Below are 23,725 nucleotides of genomic sequence, written 5' to 3' on the forward strand. Positions count from 1 at the left end.
ACTGAAGATGGAGATCCTGTGCCACATGATAATGATGCTCAGACAGAGTACGTCCCTATCAAAGATTATAGTCTGCCTGAAAGGCGCAACTTTAAGTGAATCCAATTTTTTCATCATAACTAATTTACAAGCTAAAGTGAGGTCTGTAGGATCTTTCTAATCAGAAAAACATAGTATAGCCTGTAAGTTGAAATATTTCACATGGCTGAATTCTTTGAAGATGATTTTTGTTTTTAAAACTTAAAAGTATAAAAGGAAATATACCAATTTGTTCTACATACTTTCTATCTGCCTCACACGCTGACCCTCTCATTCATTCCTGATTGTGCTCAGCAAAAAAGAAACAGCAATTGCAGCCCACTTTGCACCAACAACCCTCCAGGCCCATTCTCAGCTCTTCCCTCTCCTGAAACTTCGCTGTGAGTGTTAGCTTGGGAGATGAGCAGCAAGGGGCAGGAAGAGCATCTTCAGAGCGATACCAGTTTATAGTTTTGCGGGGCTGCGGGGTAGAGGTAAATTGCTGACTGAAAAAGGTGCCTAGAGAGAACATCAGCAGCAGCTGGTAAAGTTAAGGGGGGTTTGAATGACCAGGGAATGAGGCTGTGTGGGTTGGTGGTGAAAGAGACTGTCATACGGGATGGCTGGTAAGAGGGTGGGTCAGTTGGTTGGAGGATAGAAGGGAGGAGAGGAGACAGTGAGACAGAGCAAGCATCAGCAGGGGAGAGAGGACGGATCAGTGAGGGGAAGGAGGGTCGATGTGCAAATGTGGGAGAGGCCAATGCGAAAGGTGAAAACCTAGTCATGTGCTCCTGTATTAGACCATCACTGGAATAAAATTCTTGACAGTTCCAGCAAAATCTGACCCCATCGTAAAATGGAATGATATAAAATGGGGCAAGTTAAAACAGACACTTGCTCTACTTCAACTACCTGCACCTATGATCCAAATAGGCTTAGGAATCAAAATCTGGTGGGTCATGTGAGCAGAAACAAATTGCAATTAGCCCAGGGGTCAAAGATGGTTCATTTTCCAGCTCATCTAAGGTCACAGATGAGATGGGGATGAAAAGAGAGATGTTTAGCTGCATTAGGCGGCCTGTCAAGCAGCCTTAGCTTCTGGCAGAGTCTGCCTTTAAATTAGCAAATCAAGCCATTGGTGCTGCAAACCCCAAGTTGCAGCAAATGCAAACCTCATACCAACCCCCATGAATCCTCGAGTTACCCCCCATGAAAGATGCAGCGAAAATTTTGAGCACATCCGGCAGATGATACCAACAGAAAAAGGACTGCATGCTGACGTTATTTTGTAACATTTACTTCTTAGGAATTCTCAGATGAAAATATCTCTTTCTCAACCAGAGAATGCTCTCATGAAGAAGCTGCATTTGTATTTCCAGCAGGATCCAAACTCATTGCCTTTGGATCGGTGTTTTTTTTACAAAATACAGGAGAAAGGGCTGGAACTTAAAATCTAACTTTGGTCTCCCACACAAAACAGAAGCAGCCCAGTTCGTGTCAGATACAGTATGGCAAGATATTAATTAGACACAATTTGAACTGTACAGTAATCAATATGTATTGACATTCTTAATAGACCACAGAGTTTTCATAGGTGAATAAAAATAAATGAACAGTGTGGCGGTGCTAGAATGCAAAGTTCCTGGGATCCGAGTCTTTTGTTTCATCACAAAGAACACAGATTTCTTGCACAAGAATTTCAATGGAGCAAATGTTCACTTCATTATAGCCTTATTGTCCTTTTAAACTGCTTCTTCATGTTCAATGTTTGCCTCGAGCACAGCCTTTGATGATTCTTTAAGATAAATTACATCATCAAGGTTTTCCTCATTTTCATTGAGTTCTTCAGGAATAGATGGCTGTAAGCTCTCAGGATCAGAGTTGCTTCTTACATACCCAGGTAGAGTCAGATGGCTGTTTTCCTGTTTAACCTCATTCTTAAGAAATTTTCGAGTTAATAACGATGTGCGTGCATTGACCTGTGCCTGACTGGCGGTACTGTTGGTCAAGTTGGTTAATGCTGAGGCATATCGGTAAGTCCCACAGCTCGCCTTCCCATTCCAGTCTAGTGAAAGGTGCCACCTTGTCCATGTCTTTTTGATTTCAGTTTGAACCTTTAGTTAAATAGATAATATTCAATAATATTAAAACCAAATCAATTCCTACTTTTTAATTGCACATGGGAGCCTTCAATCATAGTAATTTGGAAAAACTTCAAAGTCTCTATAAAAGGCACAAAAAGCTTTCAATAATCTGGATACAGTTGTAAGAATGTTGATTTTTATAATGCAGTTATGTGGTAACATTGAGATGAATGCATCACAGAATCATTACACAAGTTATTTGTACTTGTACTGATTTCAATTTATATCCAGGATCTGGGTTCAGAAACTTAATCCATTTTGGAAGCAAAAGAGGTGGAGATCTGCATTAGTGATTAGGAGCATATCACAGTAGTGCTGAGGATGACACCCTGGAGAGATCATGCAGTGAAGCATTATGGGTAGAGCACAGGAATAGGAAGGGTGCATTCCCAATGCTGGGATTGTACTACAAACCTTCCATCTGCAAGCGGGAGATAGAGGAAGAACCACGTAGTCAGATTCTGAAAAGATGTGAAAATAACAGGATTTTTGTGGTGGCTGACATTACACACACACACACACACACACACACACACACACACACACACACACACACACACACACACACACACACACACACACACACACACCCTTAGTGCTGTGGGTTTGGATGAGGAACAATTTGTTAGGTGTGTCCAGGAGGAGTTTTTGAAACGGCATGAGGATAGTTCAACGAGAGAGGGGGCCATACTGGACTTGATATTGATAATGAGGCCTGCCAGGTGATCAAAGTTTCAATGGGGGAGCATTTTCAGAATGGCAATCGTAATTCCGTACATTTTTTGTTACTTATGAATAAGGATGAGAGAGGACTTCTGATGAAGGTGTTAACTTGAGGGAAGGCCAACTATAACTAAATTAGGTGAGAATTGGAGAATGTGGATTGGGAGTAGCTATTTGAGGCTAATCCATATCTGACATGTGGGAATCTTTTAAAGACCAGTTGATTAGCATTCAGGACAGGCATGTTCCTGTGAAAATGAAAATCAGGAATGGCAGGACTCGGGTACCTTGGATAACAGGGGAAATCATCAACACAGTCAAAACAAAAGCATACCTAATGTCTGGGCAACTAAAAACAGATTTAATCCTTGAAGAATAAAGAGAAAGTAGGAAGGATCTCAAATGGGGAGTTAAGAGGATTAACAGGAGCCATGAAATTTCCTTGGCCAGCAATGTTAAGGAGAACTCTAAGGCATTTTGTATGTATGTTCAGAGAAAGAGAGTAGCTAGGGAAAGAGTAGGCCACTCGAGGATAAAGCAGGGAGGTTGTGTGCGGAGCTAGAGGAAATGGGTGAGATCCTTAATGAATACTTTATGCTGGTATTCACCAAAGAAAGGGACATGAGGGATGTTGAGATTAGAGATAGGTGTCTGAAAATTTGCAGGCAGGTCAACATAATGAAGGAGGAAGAATTAGGTGTCTTGAAGTCATTAAGGTAGACAAGACACCAGGCCAGATAGGATCTATCCCTGGATAGTGTGGGAGGCAAGGCAAGAAATAGCTGGGGCTTTAGCAGATACCTTTGTATCCTCTTTGCCCTCGGGCAAAATTCCAGAGGACTGGAGAATGCCAATTTTATTCCTCTGTTTAAGAAGGGAAACAGAGATAATCCAGGCAGCCATAGGCTGGTTAGCCTTACGTCAGTGGTGGGGAAGCTGTTGGAGAAGGCACTGATAGACAGGATTTATTCACATTTGGAAAAGAATGGACTTGTTAGTGATAGGCAGCAAACCTAGGTGGCACCTATCCCTAGGTTTGTGTGGGGAAAGACATATGTCATCAACTTGGACGAATTGTTTGAGGAGTTGACAAGAATGATTGATGCGGAAAGGGCAGTGGATATTGTCTAAATGACTTTAGTAAGGCAGTTGACAAGGGACCTCATGGTAGGCTGGTACAAAAGTTAGAGTCTCATGGGATCTGGCGTATGCTGGTTTGATGGATACAGAACTGGCTTGGTGATAGAAAACAGAGGATAGTGCTGGAAAGGTACTTTTCGGAAAGGAGATCAGTGCCCAGTACAACAGGGTTCAGTGCCGGGACCTTTGTTGCTTGTAAAATGTATAAATAATCTGGAGGAAAATATAGGTGGCCTGGTTAGTAAGTTTGGAGATGACACAAAAATTGGTGGAGTTGCAGATAGTGAGAAGGACACAGTAGGATATAGATAGATTGCAGATTTTGGCAGAGAAATGATAAATGAAGTTTAATCCGGACAAATGCAAGGTAATGCGCTTTGGGAGATTAAATTCAGATGCAAATTATACAGAACAGAATTATACAGAATTATGCAGAAATGCAGAACATTCAGGCTCATTGACAGGTATCTGGGCATACAGGTCCACAGATCCATGAAAGTGGTAACACTGGTGAATAAGCCAGTCAAGATAGAAAACTTGCCTTATCGTCTGGGGCATAAAATATAAAAAATTGGCAAGTTATGTTACACTTGTGTAAAACTTCATTGAGACCACACTTTGAATATTGTGTGTAGTTCTGGTTGTCACACTACCAGAAGGATGTGGATGTTTTGGAGAGAGTGCAGAGGTTTACCAGGATGTTGCCTGGTCTGGAGGGTTTTAGGTTTGAGAAGAGAGTGGATAAACTTAGATTGTTTTCCCTGGAAAGACAGAGGCTGAGGGGTGACCTGATGGCTTTCTACAAAATCATGAGAGGCATGGATAGAGTGGATAATCTGAGGCCTTTTTTTCCTAGGGTGGAAAGGTCAACTACAAGAAGGCACAGGTTTAAGGTGTGTGGAGTAAAGTTTAAGGGAGAAGTGCAGGGAAAATTTATCACAGAGGGTGGTGGGTGCCTGGAATGCACTATCAGCAGAGGTGGTGGAAGCAGGCACATTAGCAATGTTTAAGGCATATCTTACAGACATGAATGAGAGGCAAACAGAGGGATAGAAATGGCCTATGGGAATAAGTAGTGGGGCCAAATAAGGATAAGGAATCGGCACAGGCTTGGTGGGCTGAAGGGCCTGTTCCTGTGATGTATTGTTCTTTGTTCTTTGATTAAATTCACCTATAATACAAATCTGTGAAGGACATTTGAATTGGGATGCACTGCATTATTCAATACCTACAAAGTGAGAAAGACATGGGCAGAGCATGACGTGTAGCAGCAGACAAAAGAAAAATGTAAAGACTTCATGACTGGCGGCGAATGAGCTAATAATATATTTTTTAAAATCTTGAGGTTTAGATACTTTCAAAATTCAAACTGTCTAATCATGGTGGAGTCACAGATTATGCTGAATTTGTACATACAATAGAGAGTTCTGCAGAAGTCACGCTGAAACAGTGCCATACTCTGGGTAAACCATACATTGGACACAGTGACCAAGGAGATGAATATTGTGACCAACTCAGAGAAGAGCCACTGGACTCATCCCATGATTATCAGATTCAGTTAGGAGAAAAAGACAGGAAAATTGTAGGCTTCCAGAATTGAAAGGAGTTGCCTGAGAAATAGACTTAAAGTTAATAACTCAGCAACTTAACAGCTGTGTAAGATAATAAAATGTACATAGGAACAGGAATGGAACTCTTAACCTATTTAGCCCCTTCTGCCATTTAATGAGTTTATTGTAGATCTCTGACCTAACTTCATATAACTGCAAAAAGGTTCTTGACTTGAAACATTAACTGTGCCTCTCTGTCCATTGGTACTGCCTGACCTGCTGGGGTTTTCAAGCATTTTGCCTTAATTTCATATTTTCAGTATCAATAGTGTTTTACAATTTCAGGGGAGGTTCTAAACTTCACTCATAAAATGGCAGAATGCTCCAGCTAAATTTTCCCAAGCAACAGAGAGGGATATTCTCCAGGCACCCCAATCTGTATTCCTTAATGTCTCAAAAACTTCAATCAAATCACATCTTGACTTTTAAAACTCCACTGAATACAAACACAGACATGTGTTACTGAGACAAATTATGAAAATCTGAAACAAAAATGAAGTACTAGAAATACTCAGGAAGACAGACAGTGCTTATGGAGAATTTGTAGTGAGGTAAGTAAGTACATTTTGTCTGGTCGGTGTCAGAAGTAGGGTTTCTGATTTAGATCAGATGATTCGGACTAATCTCACTGTTGCCAGCTTCCAAGGGGATCATGTTGCTCTTGAACATCCTATTTGACTTCATATAATTGTCACCTTTGGTATTGATTTTGATATCCCTTGTGCATTTCTTTACATTTTCCATAATTATAGCTCTTTTCTTACTGCCATGCTTTGATATTCTTTGTATCATTTCAATTTACCAGAATCTACGGGGATTTTCTTGCATTTTATATGTTTTTTTAAATTGTTTTCTGTTGTCTTGTACCTCTACTGCTGCCAAAGGCTGTCTTTTATGGTAGGTAAAGCCTTTGCCCTTTCGAGCTTCAGGTTTATTTGTGTCTCATTAAATTCCAGAAAAAGGATAATTTTATTCTTATAAATGTATATAGCATTTTAAGTACAGAATATATTTCAGGTCAAATCACGATAGTTGGAACTGATTATAAACATAAGAAGTTAGTTTTAGAATGGTTCCTCACACAGTGATCCACATACTTTTTGCATAGAACGTGAGGCAATAATCCGAAATCCTTGGAAACGATTAAATGAAAGGTGCAAGACACTTCCTAGATGGAAGACCAAATGATCCTTAGCCATTTTGTGATCATTTGAATTACTTTAGCAGTAAAGTTTCTGCAGTTGAGATTTAATAAGGCATATCTTTCAGCCTTTCTGCAGCTTTGGTTTCAAGCCACCATGAGTTGCAATCTCTTCGCTGATTTCATTTTAACTCCTGTCTTAAATATCTTTAGTACTTTTAAACCAGCCTTGAGCTTTGTTGTGCACCTCAGCTTTCATTCTCACTCTCTACTCTCATCCCTGCAGTTCATGAAACCCATTTCCTGGATTCTTGCACACAGCAATTTTCAAATATTCCAGTCCTTAAATATGCCTCTCTGTAACTTCAGGCATTGTGTTGCAACTTCCTAACTTTCTGTTCTATTTATGCCAAATATCCCCTGGAATGTCACTTCAAATTGATAAAAGCTAGAACAAGATGGTCTTATTCTTCTGACTGTTTTGTGAAGCTCAAGCACATTGTCAGGCAAGTTGAACCTTTGATGGTTCCATTGTAAGCGTAGGTGTGGGGAAACTAAGAATTTCTGCTGTAAAATATATGAGCAATTCAATCTTGGTTGGTAGTTTTTCAAAGTAGAAGAATGGCTTACCTCTCCATTGCAGAAACAGTAGATAATCGCAACAAAGAATCCCTGAAAGGAACAGATATATTTGGAAAGATACAAAATGTGTGACATGGATAAGGCAATCAGAAATTAAAACAGCAAAGTAATTTAAAAATCCAATTTTAAAACAAGTCGTATGGAAATTTGAACTATGCACAGTCATTGCTTTGGTATTATGATAGTTTTATATTTTCGCAAGACAATAAAATGCTATGCCCTTTGGTACTTTTTGTCTTTCTACTGATCGAAAATTTCTATCAAATGGGAATTGCAGAAATTTTTGCATGAGAACATCGAGAAAACAGATAAATTTAAACTGGTGCACTTTCTTATTTGACAATTGAAGTAGCAAACTATCAATTCTGGAATGCTCTGCAAAAAAGGCTTCAACTAAGGCTTTTTTCTTATTAGATCCTCCTGCTCAAGCATTATTTATTTAAGGAATAAACCCTAATCATTTGCATTAATGTGGATAGGGAGAAATAAACCCGAAAATTAGAAGGAGTACTTTCAGGAGCAAAATCAGGAATTGTTTCTCACTCCAGTGGAACTTCAGAATTTTGTCCTCCTAAGATACTGTGAAAGCTAGGACAATTGTCATTCTCTACCTGCTTTTAGACAAGGGTATCCAGTGCATATCTGATTTGGGATATATTTCCCAAATATGAAGGCTGCTACAATTCTACTTTTGAAATTTGCTTGTAAATCCTCAAGTTGAAATGTTTGTATAATATTCACAAATTTTCTGAATGAATTAATTTTTGGAAAAATAGACACAAGAAAGGGCATCCAATAAGGCATAATGTAATTGAATGGAATAACAAGGTCAAGGAGCAAATGATCTACTCCAATTCCAAATGCCACATTTCTGGTGAATGTGAGGCAGTGGATTGCAAACATATTCCTGGGAAATCTGAACTAAAGGTTGCTCAATCTCTATCCAAGGAGCAGGAGAGTCGACATTTCGGGCATGAGCCCTTCTTCAGGAAGGGTTCATTCCTGAAGAAGGGCTCATGCCCGAAATGTCGACTCTCCTGCTCCTTGGATGCTGCCTGACCTGCTGCGTTTTTCCAGCAACACATTTTCAGCTCTGATCTCCAGCATCTGCAGTCCTCACTTTCTCCTCCTCAATCTCTATGGCCTGTTCAGAGCATGTCTCAAGGCTCCAAAATTATGAATTTAGTTTGGTATACAGGACATAAAGGGAAAATTTCCCCTGTTTGTAATCATGAGCACATTTATAAGATTGCTACAGAATAATACACAGAGTAAGTCATTTGTCCATGTTGGGTGAAACAAATAGCATATTTGAACATAAAATTAGATTATTAACTGATATATTCAGACTAGATAAAGCAATCTGAACAGAATACTGGGTATGTTTCTGCAGTCTTTTCTCTAATGTAGTACAGTCCAGGAACAATACTTTCTACTTACTGTATATCTCCCATTTCTGTGACAAATGATGACTTTACATGTCTCAAAAGCAGCATATATAATTTTCACTGACATTTTCCATGATAGCAACAATCAACATCCATGTACAGAGCTTTTGTCTGCCAATACATTTAATTCTTGTTGGGTCTCAGTACAGCCACCGTGTACAAATGCAAGCAGCTTTGGTTGTACTAATTTTATTTTCACCTTCCTAACTGTGAGGGCAGTCGTGGAGACAATATAATCAAATTCCAGATGTTAAAATATATTATACCCTCTCCATTTAATTAAAAAAATTTATACATTATAATATAAAGTGATATACTGATATAAATTCCCAAAATACAGCATGACTTATCAAATATCAACATCTGAGATTTGGAAGATTTCGCATTTGTTTCTAGTGTAAACACAATCAAAATATATATGACTAATACTTTCAAAGGAAGTTGCATATTTTTAAATATTTCTTAATATCAGTATGTGTTGAACAAAAACAACATTTTGAGATGACATAATGAAAATAAAATATTTTATCTTCTCCCTTCCTGTATGATGGCTATTTTTATCATTTAGCCACATTTGCTGAAAGATCACATTGCTCTCTGTTAGCACCTCATCAATGTCAGATGTAATTTCCTGATCCCTACTGTAAATAATTTTTCTGATTGAACCGTGTTGTCTTAAGTCAATTTTTATCCCATCAGGAAGACTTTGGACATATTTTCTCCCCAGGGAGGCTAGGACAATGGTGAGCATTGTGACTTAATAGGGTAAGAATCCAAACACCAGATCTTCCCTGTTGAAAAAAACTCCATCCCTCCTTACATGCAAAGATCAAATTCTCACCATCAGTCCAATTTGAATATGTTTGCATCTCATCAATTACACAATTCACTGCACAGGGCCAACCAGCCATTTCTTGTCTTAGAGTTAGTACCTCAGTGCAGAGGAGGAAACAGCAGGCTTGTGGCAGTAGAAAATAGTGCATGTGAATGTCTTGGGAGTGGGTACATCTATAGCATAGTACTGCATCAATTTCAGATGCGCCAGCAGCGTACATGGCAAACGCACACTATTTGCTCAAAAAGAATGCTCTTTTGAGGAAATGAGGAGGTCATCTGCCTGATGTGCCAGACTCTCTTAAAATCTATTATTGTCTAATGGTGTCCTGCACTGTTATTTCAGTTGCTGGCTCCAGTTGTTAATCTACTCTGACTTTCTCACCCAAGTGAAGAAGTTGCAAAGCCAGGAAAAACTAAACCGTTGCATTTCAATATGTCTTTGACTTGTCTTGCGGGACAGTGAGGTTGGGTCTACTGCGATACCCCAAAGGTAAGATTAGACTTGCTTGACATCTGTTTCACTTTCAGGAAAAAGAGTGGGTTCCATCTCAAAACACAATCCTGAAAATCATACACTTCCAATTGAAAACCAGTTCATTAATGTGCATCTGAAATTCCTTCGTCTGCTTAAACCAGCAAAGATTTGGAGGAGCCAGTGTTGGATTGGGGTGGACAAAGATAAAAATTACATAACACTAGGTTATAGTCCAACAGGTTTATTTGGAAGCACTAGCTTTCGGTGCACTGTCCCACAACTATCCGATGAAGGAGTAGCGCTCCGAAAGCTAGAGCTTCCAAATAAACCTATTAGACTATAACCTGGTGTTGTGTCATTTATAACTTTGTAAACCACGAAAGGTAGGGTTCCAGAGTTTTGACGATCCATTTTCAAAACAGGAGGATGAGGAATGGTATGGTGGACATGATTAGATTAGATTAGATTAGATTAGACTTAGATTAGATTTACAGTGTGGAAACAGGCCCTTCGGCCCAACAAGTCCACACCGACCCGCCGAAGCGCAACCCACCCATACCCCTACATTTACCCCTTACCTAACACTACGGGCAATTTAGCATGGCCAATTCACCTGACCCGCACATCTTTGGACTGTGGGAGGAAACCCACGCAGACACGGGGAGAATGTGCAAACTCCACACAGTCGGTCACCTGAGTTGGGAATTGAACCCGGGTCTCAGGCGCTGTGAGGCAGCAGTGCTAACCACTGTGCCACCGTGCCGCCCAAATTTGGATATTTGGACTGGATTGATAAGTCTGGTTGTACATATCACTGGAGTTTTCAATTTCATTACTTCCTATCCCTCCAAACGCTCTCCCTCGTTCACTAACTACCTCCTCCCCCAGCTACAAATGATCCAGACAGTCAAACATCTTGTTTTTTCTTTCTGCAATTTTCCAATCAACAAAAATGTTAAAAGACATTATTTATTTTGTCTTGGTCGTTTTTCTCCCGGTCAACTAATGGGAATACCCATGTGATAACTTTATAGATCTGGGTTTTTGTTAGTAATAGTGGCAAAACCAATTAGTCAAGGAGTTGAAGGTTACAGGAGAAGCCAGGAGCATGGGGTTGAGAAAAAGATCAGTCAAGATCGAATGGTTGCGCAGAATCAATGGGCTGAATGGCCTAATTCTGCTTCTATATCTTAAGGTCATGCGGTTTACATTCATTATACCTCTGCCATCAAGCAACTTCTGGAATCTACATGTTTAGTGTTGAAAGAAGTAATAGCTTTTTGAAAAAATGAGTTTTGAAAAATGCTGAAAATTTCTTTTGCCCTAAGAATCATGATCCTATGAGCTATAATTGGAAATGCAAATCAGTACAATATTGTCTGAATGTACTTTCACATTTATACACATAAATGGCAGGAAGGCTTTCCAGTATATAATATACTTAGATGCTTTGTATTAGAATTAACACAGATTTGAATTGAATTTAATTCTTATTCACATCTGTAGTCAAACAGTAGCTTTATTTTATCATGCAGTAAGTATTGGTCAGTTACTCATTCATATGTATTTACAATGACAAATTGAAGATGTGGAAATTAGGGAAAAACATTCTGTGCTCTGCTCCAGTTTTGTGACTACATTGAATATTGTAAATTTACATTGCTTAATTTGGAATAAGTGTAACCTAATCCCTTATTTATACTGGTATGTACAAACAAATCTGATTACTAATTTTTGTTTTAAATCTCTGCAAACACATAGACACTTTTATCCATTAAAGTTATTGTGTTAAATGCAAGATTTTAAAAATCTCCTTCAGCAACAGAAATGCACTGAGGTCAGCTACTGTACTTTTACTGATTGATAATCTAACTGAGCTGGGACAGCAGCTCAATAACTCACCACTTATTAGTTTGGTCTATTAAAAAGATATTAATAACCTCACCTGAAATGAGTTGAAGAATAGTTCAAAATGCATCCGTATTTCCCATGCTAATCCAGTGAACGTGTGTGGTACACCAACAAATACAATGTAGTGCACTCCAAACACGAGCACAAGCACTAAGGTGGACTTGGCTAGTTTCCTTAAAAAGAGAAATTATAGCTGTCATTAATAAAATAATTGCAATATTACATGAAAATCAGTCTGTTGCCACCCTGATCCTGGTAGTGGGGCTGTAACCATTGTCCTTCTCCACATCTCGCTAGAATATTTGTTTTCTTTGTCAATAAAAGTCTTTGCTGTCCACGGTTTAACAGTGGCTCATTACATTGTCATAGCACAGGTCACAGCTGGTGATTTCTTCTGCCTCCAATCACGATTCCTCTGATGGCTTTATATCAGCAAGTTGAGAATGCATTCTTATCACACTACAAAGTTCCAAACTATAATTTTGATGAACAGAGCTAACTTCTCTTTCATTGACATATCTCATACATTTCAGTCAATAGATGTCCACACTCTAATGATCCTTTGAGATAAAAGCAAAATCCCCTCAACTTTGTACTAAAAGAGGATACATCATATTCTTAAACTATTTCCCCTCGTTTTCATCTCCTATACAAATGGAAATGTCTTCCCAACATCCACTCTAACCATTCCCTCTATGTATCAATATGATCACCTCTCACTCTTCCAACTATATTGGGTCTACATGCAGTCTGTACAATCTTTCTTCATGAAATAAGTCCTTCATCTTTGAAATGAATCTTGTAAATTTTCTTAAGTTTTTTTTTCAAATAAGGAAATAAAACTATATAAAACTCCAGAATATTAAGCTCTGAATAACAGAAGTAACATTTCCTTTTCCTTACATTTAATTTTTCTGAGAATAAATGACAACACTCCATTTGACATTCCTAATCACTTTCCACGTGATTCATGTACCAGGATGACTAGATCTCTTGATACCATAGAGTCCTGCAGTCTCACTCTATTTAAACAGTACACTGTTTTTCTATCCTTTCAGCAAATTGGGCAAATCCTCATTTATCTACATTGTACTTTACCTGCCCAATGTTTTTTGCCTACTATGTAACCTGTCTATACCCCTTTTGCTTACTCTCTTGACAAATTAATTTCCTATCCATCTTGGTGTCATCAGCAAATTTAGCTGTCTAATACTTAAACCCTTCATTCAAATGATTTATTTAGATTGTAAATAAGACCCAGCATTGATCCCTGTGGTAATTCATTAGCTACAGTTTACCAATGCCCAAAAATGGACCCGTTAACCTTACTCTATCCTTCTTGTTTAACTAATCAATGTTTCATTCATGATAGCACGTTTCCCCTTTCACCCTGTGTTCTTCTCTTGCACAGCAAGCTTTGATGTAGCACTTTCACAGATGCCTTTTGGAAATCCAAGTACACCACATTTATTAGTTCTCCTTTATTCACCGTGAATAAAGGACCTTGAATAAAGATCAATAATGAAAGATGATTTGCCTTTCACAATGTCATGTTGTCTGAGCCTGATCACACACAATTTTCTAAATGCCAATAATTAACCTTAACAATGGATTCCAGCATCTTGTCTATGACAGATGGTAAGCTGTCAAGGAGGATGTTAAGCAGGAAGGCCTCAGCAATGGTGAGTAATTCTGCCATTACTGAAATGAAGGTAGCGTAAACCAGGTACCATAGAGATGGGATGCATAGCTAATGAGGCAAGCTGTGGAGGACAGCGTGAGGAAACACAATAGAGCTCAGGGAGAAAAATCATTCATGAAGCCAATTTCTGATTAATTTCAGCCCAGTTTCCGATGACCGAAGATGCTACAACACGAGATTTAAGCTGTTTGGCAAAGGACTGCAACAAAGTGAGGAGACAATTTAACCAAAGACTGGTTATGATTGAAATGCACTGCCAACTGCAGCAATGGAAATAAATTCAGTCACAGCTTCAAAACGTTATTAGGTGAATACTTGAAGGAGAAAATATTGCAGGGATATGGGACTAGAGCACGGGAACAAGGCTAACTGGATTGCTGTTGGTTAAAATTGACCCAGACTCAACTGACTGAACATCTTCCTATCCCGACATCAATCAAAGTTCATCCAGATTTAACAATGGGTTGATACAGGAAGTTACCTGTACTGTTTTCTTGCATCATATCGCCCAGCATTGGTTTCACGCAGTTTGGTAGCCAGAACCCGAACAATATTTACAAACAAGATAAAATTTACCTGAAAAGTACGAGATAGTAAAGAGCCATTAGTTTACTGACATGGCAATCATCCATCCTTCTTAAGTTGCTGAGAAGCCTTTATCTTTGTGCATTGATTCATGTGAATTTCCATTTGTAATCTAATTGCAGCAAAATTAGTAAGCATTGTTACTGATCACATTATGCTGTTTTGTAGCTATGCTCCAGCAGCTGTAGGATACAAGTGCACAGGAGGCCAGAATCTAGAATCCCCTGCAGCGTGAAAGCAGGCCGTTCAGCTCATCAAGTCCACACCGACTCTCCAAAGATCATTACATCCAGACTAGTCCTATGACTGTATTTCCCACAGCTAGTCCACCTAACCTACAATTCCCCAGACATAATGACCAATTTAGCAAGGCCAATCTACCTAACCTGTGCACATTTGGACTATTTAAGGAAACCAGAGCACCTAGAGAAAACCTACGCAGGCATAGAGAGAACATGCAAACTCCACACACACAGCTGCCCAAGGGCAGAATCAAACCTGAGAGCCGGCAGTGCTAATCACTGAACCATTAATAATATTCATTCAGACAACTACAGAATAGTGACTGTGAGAAATAGAATGATTCTGAATGGTTGAGCAGAATTCTGACTTTGAGGTTGAAGCACAAATAGATTCTTATCTCTCTAGCATAGTTGCAAAATACTGTGAATGCTGAAAGTAGGAAATAAAAACAGACAATAATAGAGAAACTCAGCAGGTAGGGCAGCTTATGTGTGGAGAGAGAAACAGGGTTACTGTTTTGAGTCCAACATGATTCTTACTCCCTACTTCACCAGATGTACAATTGCCACCAGTATCTGATTCTGAGTGTTTCATTTCCGGCACTGAAAACATTTCATCTTGGAGAGTTACTTTGATGCAGTGGCAATGTATCTACTTCTGAGTTGGAAGATGTAATATTCCAACACCACTCCAGACTGTCTGGGAGTAGAAAGTCGAGCTGTAGCTTGGAATTCTGATTTAATGGCCAGGGTGATCCTCATGCCAATGCATGCAGCTGGCCTCATGATGTAAAGAACTCAAAATTTAACTGTGTGGAAGCAGGACATTTGGCCCATTCCATCCATGCAGTGAGAGAGTTCAATGACCATGTCAATGAGACTCTGACCTCCAGGCAGTGACCTCCAGCAGTCATGCGATAAAGACTCTACAAGAAGACCGGAACTAGAGCAGCGCCAGGCAAAGATACCTGCTGCAATATCTTCACGGATACACTGTTAATAAACACTGTTTGAAGAACAACCATGAAGACTGGGTTGACCTTCCCAGACAGATGAACCCATACAAGAACAGTCTCCACCAGCCAGCAAGTGGGTGGCACGGTGGCACAGTGGTTAGCACTGCTGCCTCACAGTGCCAGAGACCCAGGTTCAATTCCCGCCTCAGGCGACTGTCTGTGTGGAGTTTGCACATTCTTCCTGTGTCTGTGTGGGTTTCCTCCAGGTGCGCCGGTTTCCTCCCACAGTCCAAAGATGAACAGGTCGGGTGAATTGGCCATGCTAAATTGCCCATAGTGTTAGGTGCATTAGTCAGAGGGAAATGCGACTGGGGGGTTACTCTTTGGAGGGTCGGTGTGGACTTGTTGGGCTGAAGGGCCTGTTTCCACACTGTGGGGAATCTAATCTAATCCTACTGCTTATTGTGGATTGCATTGCCTTGATAGATTTCCCTAAGTGTATGCCTCTCACACTTCTCTGGATTGTGGAGCCCACCAAGCCCCATACCATGTAACCATACTAACAGCTGATATCACGATGCATAGCATCCTGGAAAGAATATTCACTTCATTGCCTGATTCTCAGTTTTTACATCCTTCTATTACTTCTCAATATTATCCAAAAGGAGGAACAACAAGAATAAAATTAGCAATCTCTTAAACCTCATTCAGTCACCAATCACTTTTTAGTATAGGAGCAAATTGCTGCAGATACTGGAATCTGTACTGAAAACAACAAATGTTGGTGATCACAGTGAGCCTGACAACATCAATAGAAAGAGAGCAGGCTAACATTTCAAGTATAGATGACTCTTCATCAGAGCTGATGTGAAGTGTGGATGGGGTAACATTTATATTATAGTGGGGGGAGGCAGAAGCGGAGGCACAGGGGGGCGGTTGGGAGAGTGGAGTGCTAGGGGGAAAAGGTTATTGATAGTTCAGATTAAGTGATTGGAAAGTGAGAATGGCAAAACAATGTTGTGCCTCCTGCCAGACTGGGGTAAACAGACAGTTCCACTGGGGTGGGGGGAGGGGTGAGAGAACATGTTGACAGAGAAAGTAACAAATAAAGCTAAAAGAAAGGATAGGGATAGGAGTGGGATTGTTTGTTGTTTTCAGTTGGCATTGTTCTGTCATTCTCACATACAGTCATAGAGATTTACAGCACAGAAACAGACCCTTTGGCTCAATCTGTCCATGCTGACCAGATATCCCAAACTAATGTAGTCTCTTTTGCTACCACTTAGCCCCTTTAATCCCTTCCTATTCATATACTCACCCAGATGCCTTTTAAATGTTGAAATTGTACCAGCCCCCACCACTTCCTCTAGCAACTCATTCCATACATGCACCACCTCTGCATGAAAAAGTTTTGCCTTAGGTCCCTTTTAAATCCTTTCCCTTTCACGCTAAACCTATGTCATCCAGTTCTGGATTCCCCACCCCAGGGAAAAGATCTTCTCTATTTACCCTATCCATGCCTTTCATGAATTTGTAAATTTCTATAAAGATCACCCCTCAGCCTCTACGCTCCAAGGAAAACAGTCCCAGCCTATTCAGCCTCTCCTTACGGCTCAAACCCTCCAACCCTGGCAACATCCTCGTAAATCGTTTCCAATCACTTAATCAGAACTATCAACATCCTTTCTCCCCTAGCACTCTATATGGCCCCCGACTATGGCATAAACATTGTCCCCTTCCACACTTCACGTCAGCTCTGATGAAGAATCATCTGGACTCAAAAAGTTAGTTTACTCTCACGCCATGGATGCCTTCTGACCCACTGTGATCTCCAGGATTGTTTTGTTTTCAATCACTTTTTAATGGTAGATTCTTCAATGTCATATTTTGTCTGGATTTTTAACAATTTCATGGTGTCCACAAAATCTCTCTTCACATCACCTCTCCTTTCCATCTGGTCGCATATTGCTTTCAAGACCAACAAATCCATTTATTTAGCATCAAATTAACACTTGGAACTTCTGTAATGAGACAAGGTCTACCCTGCGCAGTGTCTACATCAAATGAACTCAGTATTAGTTAGTACAAAGTTAGTTAATAGATTAGTTATATTTCAATGAGCCAGTTGGTGAGGGAAACAACTGGAGCTAATCTTTCCATCTGCTGATAAGGTGTCGCTTTTAGTTTTACATGTTAAGCACCACCTTTCAACCCAACTACAATTTTAGTCTGAGTTGATTTATAGGAGCACAAATTAATTCCAGTTAACCCCAACAACTGCATGTTATTAAATACCTTAATACAGAAGTTGCAGCCTTGGGTTCTTGTGGGGTGGTGGTAGTGTCTTGACATCTGAGCAAGGAGGCCTAGGTACAAGTCCCACCTGTAATAACATCACTGATTGGTTGAATAGAAAATATCTACACGTTTCCGCTTTGATCTATTTATTTGTCCTCACTCTTTAAGCACATTGAATATTAGTGCAAATATGATTTTAAAAATCTAGAAATTGATTGTAGATATTTATAATCAACCCATTCAGATATGTTATAGCCAGGTCTGGGGTAAGTGGGACCCAAACCCAGACCTTCTAACCCAAAGATAGGGACATTACCTCTGCGTCACAAGAGTTTTTTGTAAATATTTACATATGTTTGAAAATTGAAGTAACTCATAACTTCATTGTTCTTGTATTATTGGATGGGTGGGGTATTTGGTGTGTGGATGGAGGGGTTAAAAATAGGTAGTGAGGCAAATATAGCTTTTAATTCTGCTATTAATTGCTTTCAACACGGGTCTTGGTCTTTGACTGACCAACAAGCATGAATATCCTGAGGTAAATTTCTGGGCCAATATAGAACATTCAACACAAGCCTCCAAGTGTGTGCTCAATGTTGGATATGGCTCTTGGGTAATACATTGAAAATTAAAATGTGCTACATGAGCAGGAGCTTAAATAACAATGAGCTATTTATGAAATATTCAAGTTCTTCAGTATGCACTTAAAAAAAACACACTGCAAGTTCAGGAGATAAACCATCAGCTTTTCTTTGCTTAAAAAAATGTGCTCCCTCCAGAATTTTAAAGATCAAAAAATAGCTCATTGCTATGGAAACGCCAAATACTATTGCATAGAAGGAACATACTCAGGTTCAGGAACCACTTTAGTGAGATAGGAAAGCAAACATAATTGCTTGGAATGCTGCAAAATGCTACTTTAACAGCACCTTTCACAGTAGTTCAACGAGATGTTGATCAGACGAGCAATTCACCTACACTTCCTTCTCCAGCGATCAAGAGCAATTCTTAAAAAAAACTGCACACATTGGCACAACACCAGAATAATGGTTAATCACAATTCTATGATTGTTAAGGTGACAAAGAAAGCCAGTGGCAGGAAATGCTGTGTCAGATAATAATCATGTAACATGAATGTTGTTGCCAGGGAAAATGAGTGAAATACTGATTGCAGAAAAATAGACTTCTGAATTCAACAAACTAACACTGTTGAAATAAAATTCATGCTCAATATCTGTTCATTTATTTTGTTCTTTTCTCATCAATTTATGTTCCTTCACTCCTGTAATAAGGCAACTTGACCTGTTAACCGTTATTACAGATATTCTAATAAACTTGATGTGGAATATTATTACATTCCTCTGGAGCTTGTAGGACTTCAACTCAGACCTCATAGCTCAGAGGTAGGGTTACATCTTTATTATATTCCATGTAAAGTATATTTCCATACACCCCTTATCAGGTAACATGACTGAATTACTTTCTACTCTATCCAATTCAGCATTAAATCAAAGCAAAGAAAGTAATTCCTCTTTTCCGATACACAAATCATATTTTTATTAGATCACAATGATAGAATAGCAATGATAGAGTGTATTTTCAAGAACATTAAAACAAATCTACATTGCTTATTTGACAATATCTCATTCTAACAAACTTAAATTCATTTACACAATGTGGGCAGCACTGGCCAGGTCATCCCTCATTGCCCAGAGGACAGTTAAATGTCAACCACATTGTTGTGGGTCTGCAGTCACATGTAGGCCAGACCAGTTTCCTTCTCTAAAGGACATCAATGAACCATACATTTTTTTCCTGACAATCAGCAATGGTTTCAATGGCCATCAAAAGCCTCCTAATTACAAATATTTATTGAGTTCAAATTCCATCATCTGCAATTACAGGATTTGAACCTGGGTTTCCAGAACAGGGTTGCTGGATTAGTAGCTTAGAGATAATGTCACCAGGCCATCACCTCCCCTTAGATTCCTCTGACAGGAAAGCTTCAGAGTGCACACTTACCACAATAGCTATTAAAATTGGTGTTTGATAAATCCAATTGAAGTTGCCCACGTTTAGATCCCAGCAGCTTTGCCACAGAAAGAAAGAAAAAAATATTTTAATGCAAGCAAAGGTTTAATTCTTGGTTTCTGATAGTGCTTGAATTTTTTCACAGTGTAGCAAAATACTGTAACTGGTCATTTGGTTACCCAGCTTTACGTGTAGTTGAACTAGAGATAATAACAAATATTGAACGGATACACCAGAACCGAAGAGAATAAACAATAACTAAGAAAACTAAAGGTGCCCACTTGGCCACATGTATAACCTCAGGTATCTCCTTCTATTCCAATCTATTTTGACAACAAGCTCTCACATGATCTCCTTGTTTTCTACATTCCCCACAGCTAACTTACCTGCCCATGCATTGGACAAATGAGTGCTTGCATTTGCACAAGTTCTTCATTTCCGGCAGTGCAGATGGCACTAAGTAGAGCTCAAGTACACTTTTGTTATGTTCCTGATATCCAGCCAGGGCTTACGGATGTTGGTTGTCTGGATTTTCTTTGTTCTAATTGTCAGCCAGCTTATAGCTGATGGCTGTGATTGCCAACAAGATGCAATCTGACAGACTTCACAGTGCTTAGAATATTGCTGTAACTATTATGGCAATACTAAGGCTAGCTACTGAAAAGAGCATCATGAGAAGTAGCTCACACTATGCATTCTTTCCTTTAAGAAGTATGCCCTTGAGATAATGTAGTTAACCATTTACTGAGCGGTAACATTTTAAGTAGTGCCATAAAAATGACCCTTGAACATTTACCACAAAAATATATTGTCACTTTTATTTGAAACTTCAATTTAAATCTATTAAACGAAGAGCTGATAATGAGAAACACGATTATTTAATGTCTACAACTGCAAGCTAATTAGGAGCTTGCTAAGTTTATACTCTAGAGGCTAGTTACATTATTAGAAGAATATAATTGCTGTATTAGATCATTCATTGAATTGCTACCTTGTTTTTCATTTTTAAAACAAGATTGCCAAAATACTTACACTTAGAAATTGATTGTTATAAGAATGAGGGGGAATCTCAAAAGAAATCTATAAATTCTAACAGGGCTGGACAGGGTAAATACAGGAAGGGTGTTACTGATGATGGTGGAGTCCAGACCCAGGGGTTATAGTTTAAGATTAAGCGATAAACCTTTTAGGACTGAGATGACTAGAAAATTCTTCACCCAGCCAATGGTGAGCCTGTGGAATTCACTACCACAGAAAGTGGTTGAGGCCAAAACATTACATATTTTCAAAAAAGAGGTACATACTGCTCTTGTGGCTAAAGGGATCAAGGGATATGGGAGGATACACGGCCCAAAAGGTTTTGCATTTGAAGATCAGCTATGGTCATATTGAAAGGTGAAGCAGCCTCCAGGGGTTGGAATGGCCAATTCCTGCTCCTAGTTTCTATGTTTCTATAATTGGTGAATGAGTGATTTTAACAGCATCTTAAAATACAACTGGGCAGTCACCCTACTCAAACTCTCAAGTCACTGATAAATCGATGTAAAACATGGAACAGTATTTTGATTCCCACATTAAATATGGTGGGATTTGTTTTGTGCTAGTATTGAGGTTCATAAATTGAAAACATAGGAAATGGTAACACCATTCTTCATGGTGAAAAGCAGTAATGCTGCCTGATGTCAAATTTTCTCCAGGTATTGGTAACTGTGACAAGAAAATTGAACTATGCTGAACTCAGACTGAAATGCATTACTCTATCACAGGATTTTTTAAAGAAAGCAATGAGAAACAGAAAATTAAAAGTGATTTAGTCACCTTTCATCAGCCCATACTGCTCTCACAATGGCCCAAGCTACAACAAAGACTGCTGGAACTCCTGCAATGGAAACAGAACACGCCATTTATATTGGGATGAGCTTGATTATTTCCTCATCATTTCCCAATGCATATTGTTTATCATTAGGTCATTAGCCTTTGAACCAGGGTCTTTTTATTATTGAAATAAATGGAATATACTTTTAGGATTTGATGAAAAATGGCTAATTTTAAAGAACATAGATGCCATGTTTTTCTTTCAAAATCAACAGAATTTCATGGGCACTTGATTTTGATCTTTAAGTCATGGAGCTGCCATGGATCCCTGCAAATGGGCCTGGGGACCCATATCCAGAAACTGATCCTAATTTCACTGGTAGGGAAATTGGGGCATGGCAAGTCCCATGGGGGAAACCCAAACTCAGGAAGTATGCTGCGAGAATCGGACTTCCTGATTCTGTGAAACGTCTGCACTTATTTCCAGGACACAAGTCAGGATCATCATGGAATACTCCCCATTTTCCTCAATGAATGCAACTCCAATAACACTCAAGAAGCTTGGCACTATCCTGGACTAAGCAACATGCTTGAGATTGATCAGCATTTAAGCATGAGTCCATTCACCACTTAAATATTCACACGTTATACAACAAATCCATTGGTCTACAGTGTAAATCATATAAAAGATACACTACAGCAACTTGACAATGCATCTTCAACTATGTATTCTAAGTATATAATGTCAACTATCCAAAAATACAGGGCAACAGGAAAACAATTTGAAAGTTTCTGTTCTAGCCACACATAATTCTGACTTCTAAATATGTCAACATTCCTTTACAGTCACTGGGTCAAATGCTGAATTTCCTTCCTTACAACATTATGGGTGAACCAAACCAACATGAGTCACCACCACCTTCTCTGAGACACACGTACTGAACAACCCCACCACCTTCTGGCCGAACACTTTAACTCCCCCTTCCACTCCGCAAGTCCTGGGCCTCCTCCACCACCAAACTCCAGCCACCCAACACCTGGAAGAAGAACACCTCATCTTCTGCCTTGGGACCTCCAACCACACGGCATCAATGTCGATTTCACCAGTTTCCTCACCTTTCCTTCCCTGACCTTATCCCAGATCCAATCCTCCAACTCAGCACCACCCTCTTGAACTGTCCTACTTGCCCATTTTCCTTTCTATCCATCCACTCTGCCCTCCACTCTGACCTATCAACATCACCCTCCCCCCCCCCCCATCCCCCCACCTTCATCTATCTATCGCATTTCCAACTACCTTCCCCCCAGCCCGACCCTACTCCCATTTATCTCTCGGCCATGTTGCCCACCCCACACATTCCTGATGAAGAGCTTATGCTCAAAATGGCAACTTGCCCGCTCCTTTAATGCTTCCTTACTGGCTGTGCTTTTTCAGCACTGCACGTTTTGCCTCTGATTTCCAGTATCTGCAGTTCTCACTTTCTCCCATCACTTTCTCAAAGGCAATTAGCAATGGACAATGAATGTTGGTCTCATCAGCAATGTCTAAACTCCACGATTGATGAGACAAAACTAACATACTACACCACGCTATGTATTTAAATTGTACAGAATGATTAAATATCACTCCCTGTCACGTAAGTGACATTTGCTTCCCCAAAAGGCAAAGATCAAAATATAAAGTGATGATGATATCTTCAGCGCCACCTCCTTCCTTGTTTTTATATTTTTGTTTAAACAGAAGATCTCCATGCCTTACCCCATCCGATGAAAGTAAAAGTCCACAGATATTTTCTGTCAGACAGGAAGGCCATCAGTATGAGACAGTGCAAATAAAGGCCTTCCACTAGAATCCAGTAGTAGTTTGTAGCCAAGAAATACAGAAACACTATGACAGCAATCTTGCATCCTACCTGTTAAATATGAACATGTTAACATTAGAGATAACATTCACTTCAAGGAATTCACATTACACTTTACAGACTGTACACTTTGTTTTAAATCTTC

At 39.4% G+C, this 23,725-nt stretch overlaps 1 protein-coding gene across 1 annotated transcript in view; it reads right to left on the minus strand.

The window, feature by feature from the left end:
• Positions 1–1,760: 1,760 nt before the first annotated feature.
• LOC132817642 (parathyroid hormone 2 receptor-like) overlaps positions 1,761–23,725 on the minus strand; it is a 73,108-nt gene continuing 51,143 nt past the window's right edge. Inside the window, exons 6-12 of the mRNA XM_060828142.1 lie at positions 23,478–23,631; positions 21,722–21,782; positions 19,895–19,961; positions 14,273–14,367; positions 12,124–12,262; positions 7,407–7,448; positions 1,761–2,132 (exon numbers count right to left, since the gene is read on the minus strand). Of these exons, the coding sequence (XP_060684125.1) occupies positions 1,761–2,132; positions 7,407–7,448; positions 12,124–12,262; positions 14,273–14,367; positions 19,895–19,961; positions 21,722–21,782; positions 23,478–23,631 (930 nt within the window). The remainder of the gene's footprint in view (positions 2,133–7,406; positions 7,449–12,123; positions 12,263–14,272; positions 14,368–19,894; positions 19,962–21,721; positions 21,783–23,477; positions 23,632–23,725) is intronic.

The sequence above is a fragment of the Hemiscyllium ocellatum genome, chromosome 7 (genome assembly GCF_020745735.1).
Source record: "Hemiscyllium ocellatum isolate sHemOce1 chromosome 7, sHemOce1.pat.X.cur, whole genome shotgun sequence".
Lineage (NCBI taxonomy): Eukaryota > Metazoa > Chordata > Chondrichthyes > Orectolobiformes > Hemiscylliidae > Hemiscyllium > Hemiscyllium ocellatum.